The sequence below is a fragment of the Lupinus angustifolius genome, chromosome LG16, assembly GCF_001865875.1.
Source record: "Lupinus angustifolius cultivar Tanjil chromosome LG16, LupAngTanjil_v1.0, whole genome shotgun sequence".
Lineage (NCBI taxonomy): Eukaryota > Viridiplantae > Streptophyta > Magnoliopsida > Fabales > Fabaceae > Lupinus > Lupinus angustifolius.
This window is the reverse complement of record NC_032024.1, coordinates 7697419-7705692: the sequence shown is the minus strand read 5'-3', so window position 1 is coordinate 7705692 and position 8274 is coordinate 7697419. Positions and strand designations below refer to the sequence as shown.

The following is an 8274-nucleotide window of genomic DNA, read 5'->3' as shown; positions in this document are numbered from 1 at the left end:
TCCTCATTCTCGTCCTCATCCTCATTCTCGTCCTCATCCCATCCTCAATCTCGTCCTCATCCTATCCTCATCCTCGTCCTCATCCACATCATATACTCTTCCTCATTCTCGTCCTCATCCTTTCCTCTTCCTCATTCTCGTCGTCATCCGATCCTCATCGTCCTCCTCATCCTATCCTCATCCTCCTTCTCATCCTCATCCTATCCTCATCCCCATCCTACAATACTTGAACATTCTTTCAAATAACTTTTTAAACTAAACAAACCTCTCCTGGCCTACAATGACCTTCCTGAGCAAGAGCAACATGGCAAACACCTTTGTAGTCTGGATTTGCCTACATTGTTATAATCTCGCAGTCAACATTCATGGACATCACACAATACAATGATCTTTAAGAATTGAAACAACCAAATTAATAATTTAATACTAAGAAATGAAAAGAACATGTACCTTGAAATTACTAAGATCCTTAATATCATAGAAGTACTTGATATTCTGCTCGTTACAAAAATCTCTTAATATGTCTACATTACGATTGGCACGTTCATCACTTGTGAATATATAGTGGTCAGGTATTATTACAATCTTTTCGCGATCCCAGACCTTCAATTTCAAAGGATTTGTGCAGTCAGGATAACAAAATGACAAAAAATTGGTCTTAGCATTTAAGAGGAGTAGACATTAAGCAACTGTAGAAAATAAAACAGATCCTTGAATGAGTCTGATCCTACTTTCTTCAGATCACTTTCATAGTTTCATTACACAGAATCAATCCCATTTTCTTCAAAAACTATCATAATCGAAAGACACCCCTTTCCCAAACTACATAAAACTGAAGTCAATAACTCCAATACAATCCAAGCTCACATAAAGAATGTTCACATACCAGTTCAATGCTTAATCTAAAATAAATTTACAACCATCTTAAATCAAAATCCCAGACAAGACATTGAGAAATGGCAATCCAATTACCTTGGCATTCTCACCAAATTCCCTCTTAAAAATCCCGATAGAACCAGGGCCACAGACATCATGTGTCATCAAAACATCAACATTAACCCAAACATTATCCCCAGGACTCAAATAGGATTTCTCAGAAGCTCTAGCAAATATCTTCTCTGTCATCGTCGTTGCCGTCTTCACCTGAAACCAAACAAGCCTCAAATTACCAACAAGGTCTCACAAGTCACAACAAACAGGACAAAAAACCAAAAGGCTAAACATAAAAAAAAAAGTAGTAACGGAACTGATCCAGTGGTTGATGGTTGGCGTTGCGCTTGGTGTGGTGCAGCAATGGAGCAACAGATTCTCCTGGAAGCCGGTTTATGGCATCTGTGACGTGAACTAGAAGCAGAGAGACCAATATCTTTCTGAGATACCAAAAAACACATGGGTTAGTGCAAAGTTAACATTTTTTATAAAAGGATGCAAAATAAAAAAATATGCAACATATGAGGAAAAATAAGAGAATGAAATTAATGTGATAATTGGTGTAAAAAGAAGAAAAGAACCTTTGATTGGAAGAAGGATGTAGAAGTTGGAGCAATGAGAGAGGAAGCCATGATCATAGCTACACAAATATTGAGATTTCAATCAATTATTATTCCAATCAAAATCTTGTAATCTAAGGGTCTACTTGCAAGTTGAGTTTTGGAGGGAAATGAAAAGCTTCAGAGATATGAAATACACTCCTGAGTTCACTCTACAGACTTATGTTTCACTTTCTTTCCTTCCGAAACCCAACTCACAAACAGAATCTTCCCTTTTATTATTTGAATAGTAAAAGGGAAATGAAAACAATACACAAGAGTATAGGGTATAGTATAGCATTATGATGAGTAGGAATAGTACAAATATGAGTATCAGAACAATTTCAATCAAAGTGATTCATTTCATGTAGAATAATGAATAGAATCAGATTTGTTAATTATTAGTACTAGCAATAAAATGGAAAATAATGAACGGAATCGAAACTGAGCAGAAATGTCACTTACCTGGAGAGACGGTCTTGATGGCACGGCGGAGCGTGAATTGATCTGGCGGCTGTGGTCTACGTTTTTTGGGTGAAGCAGGTCGGAAAAGGGTACCTTTTTGTAAGGTGGATTTGGAAATAAACAAGCGATAATAACTACTGTCAAAATAATTAAAATATTTCATACCTTTTTAATATGAGAAAAAATAAACGATGAATAATATACTGATTGTGTATAAAATCTCTTTATATTATTAGTATATAGATATTACACTCTTTTAATATTTTGATATTTACGATTGTATGTACTTCTATACTAATATATGAATATAACTAATGGGTATTTAGTTAATTGAATGGACATGTAATTTCTATATTTTAACTTTGTCCTTACTATTATATAAATATGCATAAAGCATATTCAAGTAATTAAACATGTATAATTTCATTTAATTCTATTTAGTAATCATTATTAAATAATTTCTATATTCCAATTTTATCATTTTGTAACAAGTTAATAATAACTACATGAAACTTGCACATATTCTTTTATTATTTTCTATCAATGTATCACTATTATTCCACACATTTTCATAATTCTGTTTTATATATTAATTACCCCAAGAAAATCAATTTTAACTAACATCTAAAAATGACACACTAAATGCATGTGTGGTATAATTAAAGTTTTGAGTTTTTGCTTATTTTTTTGAAAAATAAGTTCAAAATGTAAATTGTGTATGTTTAGCAACCAAATGGATTATAAACTCAGTTTTTTTTTTTAAAAAAAACCAAAACTATAAGCTCCAAAATCATGAGTTAGTTTATTTTTTCACTTCTCATTTTACCACATCTTAACTTTATATATCTCCTTCTTTTTACTCTTCCACCAAACTTCATAATTCTCCATAGTAATATTAATATTAATATTAAAACTTTCGTAAAACTTGACATTTTTGTAAAACATATTAGTTTATAATCAGTTTTTAGCTAAGGTACTCAAACATATATTATAGAGTAAATTACATTGACATCTCTAAGTTTTAGTGAAATTACACAAATCACCTTTCCAGTTTTCAGCTAAGGTACTCAAACATATATTATAGAGTAAATTACATTGACATCTCTAAGTTTTAGTTTGTGTAACTTCACTAAAACTCATAGGTGTCAATGTAATTTACTTTAGATTATAATCTAATATAATATAATCTCACAATTTATAAATTGAAACTGAAAAATTAATCCATACCAAATGCACGCTAATTATTATTAGAGGCACAAGTAGAAAAATTTATAGAAAGTTTGTTTATAACTTGATATCAGAAAAAGAAGAATGTTGGTCATCAACAGACACATAATATCGATCGACATGTTAGTTTGCATAAATTAAAAACTAATAAATTTTAAAATAATTTCATTTATACATATTGACATATTGTAAAATCAATTAAAAGGTAGTTGAGAGTGTCGTGTCCATTTTGCTCGTAATGCATACAAAAATTTAAGTGGACATGAATATGTCCATATTGTCTTAACGACAAAATGGCAAGCTCTACCAATTTTAAAACGTGCTAACGGTCAGCCTACAGATATTGATAAATAATTTTAAAATAAAAAATCATATAAAAAATACAAAATAAAAAAAAATTGAATAAAGTAGTCGAAAAGAACAATTTTAAAAAAAAAAGATATTTTATATGAAGTAGACCAAAACATATTACATCACAATTTTTTGAGACATTAAATTACATTACATAATAAATTATATGAATCTTTCTTATTTTTCTCTTACATTTTGTTTGTAGGTCCCATGCATTGCCCAATAAAAATATTTGAGAGTTTGTAGACAAATGAACAAAGTTTGTAGATTCTACCCGCAAAAGGATATGGACTATATAGCCAGACATTGTCCATTTTACAATATATAGTTGAGAGATATATGGTGACAAAGATGAACAATAAATAATTTTGTCTAAAAATATAGAAACATGAATATGTATTGGATTTCTAAAACATCAAAAAATTGAGACATGAAAAAGTTAACTATATATATATTAATACATGTATGTATATAATAACTATATATTTAAAAGCAAATTAATTTTGTTTTATGTAAATAATTAGATTAGTATTAATTAAATATTATTTGAAAATTGATATAAGAAGGATTAACGTAATGCTAATAATTAAGATGATATCTTTCTTTTATCATAACAATTTATTGGAAATGTTTAAAGATTGGAAGAGCAGACTCAATTAATATAGTGTTAGTTTTTTCTTTGAGTTAAAATGTGATAACAAATATAAGACTATTACTTCCCTCTAAGGCTTTATTTGGTTGACAAGAAAAAATAAGAAGAAGGAAAGATGTGAGAAATAAAAAGGTGAGAAAGAGAAATAAGAGAAATATAGTAGATTTTTGTGATGTTTGGTATAAGAGAAGAATGAGAGAAAATGAAAAGAATGAAATATTTTCTTATCTTTCTCTTTTGTTTGGTTGGATAGAAAATTAGAAGATAGTGATAAAGTTGTGGTTCAAATTACAAAAATGTCTCTAAAATAAAGAAAAGAGACAGAAAATGTTGTTTTATTATTAATTAAAAATAAATGTTATAATTTTAAATTATAAGTTTTATTATAATTTTAATTAACATTTTTAATTGATATAATTTGTGACATAGTTTGGGATAACAAATCATTTTTTGTGTAAAATTTCTCTTTCTCTTCTCACTTTCTCCTTATAAGTGAGGAGAAAGAAATTTTGTGGGGCCACTCATTTTTTCCCGCTCTCCATTCTTTCTCCCCTCTCAACCAACTCAAAGAAATTCCTCATTTCTCTTCAACTTCTCTCTCCTTCTTTTATCTCTTCTCTAAATCTACCATTCCAAACAAAGGCTTAAGGTGGGATGATGGACTAGAGTTGATAATGTTTCTTCTATCTTAATCTTTATATAATAAAAGTCATCAACCAATATAACATGTTTTATGAAGAACTAAAGTTGTCTTGAGACCCTATCGCACATATGAATATGTAAAAGCAATAAACTTTTATGATACATAACAATAGGAAATATAACTTTTGTCTTTTATTGAATAATAATTAAATAATATATAAAAAATAAAAAATTTAAAAAACTTAAAATATAGATTCATGCTATTAATAATAGTATTGTATTAGTATATGTAATATGATGATAATATCTTCCATTACCGGCACTCGACTTATGGACATCCAAAATTTGGTTCAAAGGCTAAAATTTTCATAATATTGGACTTTTCTATTTTATACACAACAAAACATAATGATGACTCCATTTTTTAGGCAGATAATGAAATCTTATCATTTCCATTACATCTTTTCAAATGTGGAAGTCTAGAAGTTAGACACATTATTTATGTTCTTGGCAGTATCTTATAGTCCGTAGTGCAATTTTGTGTTTTAAGGTTTTCCCACCTAATCCATATCAAGAAGATTCACATCTAAAAGAGATTAACAATATACTTTGCAAATTTTGGTTATTTATCTCTCTGTTAAATGTTCTTAAGGAATGTTTGTATAAATAGCTCTACGAATGTATAGATTAGATTAAATTGCAAAAAAAATTGTATTATATCATTTGTCATCATTTTATCACCACTTTATGGAAAACATTTAAGTATGTAGCTTCTTAGTTTTATATGTCCGCTCACAGGAAATGTTTTTTGTTCTAATCTACTTCTATAATGGATTGAGATCCTCTCCATTACTAGATGAAATTGTGACATGTAACATCTTTTATGGTCATGATTTAAAGTTATTTTTGTCAAAAAAATTAAATAATTTTTTTATCTTTCTCTTCAAATTTCAGTCTAGAGAGTCGAGTACTAGAGAAAAACTTATCTCTTCTAGAATGTATAATCTCACTCGTTAAGGATATAGCTATTTTGAAGGTTTCCTATTGCAAATCCTACATTTTTATATGAGAGTAAAATATCTCCTCGTATGAGTAAATGATTTAGTTCAACATGATCAAAATTAAAATGAAACGAGATTGTTAATATAAAGATTTATATATAATTAATATATCATACGTCATTCATTTGTATTATTTTTTTAAAAAGTCAATAATAATTAAATATGAATATTGAAGGACGCTTTAACACTATATAAATCCCACAGCTGTCAATTTTTTATTTTATTTCTAGCATACAAAGCTGAAGTGATTGGTAACCATCTTTGAGCACTAACAAGGGCACTCTCAGTTTTTGTCGATCATGTTAATTAATACCATATCGGATTAGTCCGGTAACTATTAGATTCTTTTTTTATGGCATTTATTAGGGGTGTTATTTTTTTGTATTAACGTGTTCCTCATCTTTTGGGTAAGGAACTAATCTCTTTCGGGGTTCGTGATTGCTCCTCCCAACAAGTGTCACTCCAATGGATCCAACTTTTGACTTTGAAGATCCAGTTGAACCTTACACCACTAGACCAACACCTTGTTGATATAAGGGTGATACTTAAACAAATACTTCCTTGACTGAATCCTTTATTGCCATCCGTGAGGGACATTGCAAAATTTCCCCCCTTTATATTGGTTGCAAATTCTTATTGCTGCCTTGCGTCTATAGGTTAGTTAGATGGTAGAAAATATAACCTTAATATCAAGGTATATAATATACATATCTTGCATGAATTAAAATGTACACCGCAGGATGAGTAACTGAATCATTAAAGTTTAATGCTAGCTTAATAGGTTCTAAGAAAGACAACCATATTTCTTTGCCTTTGACTGGCTACATCTGTAAAAGAAATAAATACATATTACTTGCAATGAAATAGTGGGTTGTGCATAACAGATTTAGTGCTAACGAAAGTTATAAATACCCTTTATGTAACTACCAACCTTTTTTCTTTTTGATGACAGAGGGAGGCTAAACAGCCCCAAGAAAACAGAAGAAATTACACACCTCTACAATTAGAAGCATTATCTAAAAGTAATTTTAAAGATTAAAAGCTTGGGACAGAATAAAAAATTCTAGACCGGGTACCCAAAGCAAGACCATGCTTAGCGAATTCATCTGGAACAGTGTTTGCTTCCCGGAAAATGTGAGTATAGACTACCTGCTGAAAGGAGCTTAAAAGAGTGCGAATCTGGTGAACCAAAACCGCACAAGGGTGGTGCCGAGGACAGCCTGAACCCAGCAACCGGATGCTACACACTGAATCAGACTCAACACAGACCTGACAAAATTGTCATTGTGTGAGGCACGTAGCAAATAACAATTATGACCTCTGAAAGCTGAGGTTGCACCACATACTTGATTGTCTCTACTGCATGTTGTCAGATTGCTACCATTGGCACATATGCGAAGGTCAAGTTCCCATTATGGGAGTTAAATCAATAACACAACAACAACCAAGTTTTTATTTCACAAGGTGGGATCGACGGTCAAGGAAACAAGCAAATGAAAATTTGGGTGCTCTTGGTAGCCTTTCCTCAAATTAGTTACTTCAGTTGGAATATGCAGAACACGAATCACCTCAAAAGATGATCCAGAACATTTTGCAAACCAGGTATTATATGCATAATGTCTATCTGATTTAACAATTATAGATAAAATATTAAAAATCAAACAATGTTGTATAGTAAATATCCAAGTGTTTAACATGACATAATTTTTGTAACAGATAACATATCTTATAGTGCCTAAAGATGATGACCTAATAATGTAGATATACACAATCTTACTTTTGCTACGAGAAATGCTCACTTAAACAAGAGTTTCTATCATCCAAGGCGGTGAAAGATTCAGCAGACAGAATTGTCATCCTTAAACTAATGGGTAGTAATACCCAAACATATTTTTTTCTTATATTCTCCCTAATTGGAGCAGGCCACATCACATCAAATGCATAATCTAGTCAGAATTTCCCTCCCATGTCACAGTAAATTAGCATCAAAAGTCAAAGCTCGTAATTAGTAACAAGCTCTTGTACCGTTAATTGCCTAACTTCGACTTTAAAAAATAGAAATGTTGTCTTTGAAATTAGAGAAATTGGGTGTTTGGAGCAAGATGAAATATAGTGGAACTAAATTCACCAAAAAAATGCAATGCAGTCACATTCTTAAATGGAATAAACATAAGTAGAGTTTTCATTATATTGGTGTATAATGATGATTGTGGAGGTAAGCATGAGGGTAGGTGGTTTTTTCTGTGTCAGTACTAGGTGATGTGATTGTATAAGATTACTTATAATATACTTTTTACAATTTTAAATTATTATATCAACAGTGAGTGAACATAAAAATCTAACCAAA

General features: G+C 30.4%; 1 protein-coding gene across 2 annotated transcripts; it reads right to left on the bottom strand.

Moving 5' to 3' along the window:
• Positions 232 to 2164, bottom strand: LOC109329038 (3-isopropylmalate dehydratase large subunit, chloroplastic-like). 2 transcript variants are annotated; one of them, XM_019562701.1, is made up of 6 exons: positions 1995 to 2164; positions 1512 to 1570; positions 1248 to 1370; positions 973 to 1143; positions 451 to 603; positions 232 to 334 (listed from the first exon to the last, which is right to left on the bottom strand). In XM_019562701.1, exons 1-6 carry the CDS (start codon positions 2155 to 2157, stop codon positions 251 to 253), a joined length of 753 nt encoding a protein of 250 aa, XP_019418246.1. In that variant the 5' UTR covers positions 2158 to 2164; the 3' UTR covers positions 232 to 250. The 2 variants fall into 2 exon arrangements, with proteins under 2 accessions (XP_019418246.1, XP_019418247.1); XM_019562702.1 differs by having other exon boundaries at positions 1975 to 2090.

Excerpts from the sequence above, each read along its gene's own strand:
- LOC109329038 (XM_019562701.1), bottom strand. The coding sequence starts at position 2,157 with ATGAAATATTTTAATTATTTTGACAGTAGTTATTATCGCTTGTTTATT. Across the intron at positions 1,571-1,994 it reads CATCAAGACCGTCTCTCCAG|CTATGATCATGGCTTCCTCT; the intron begins GTAAGTGACATT and ends ATATTTGTGTAG. Across the intron at positions 1,371-1,511 it reads CATCCTTCTTCCAATCAAAG|AAAGATATTGGTCTCTCTGC; the intron begins GTTCTTTTCTTC and ends TTGGTATCTCAG.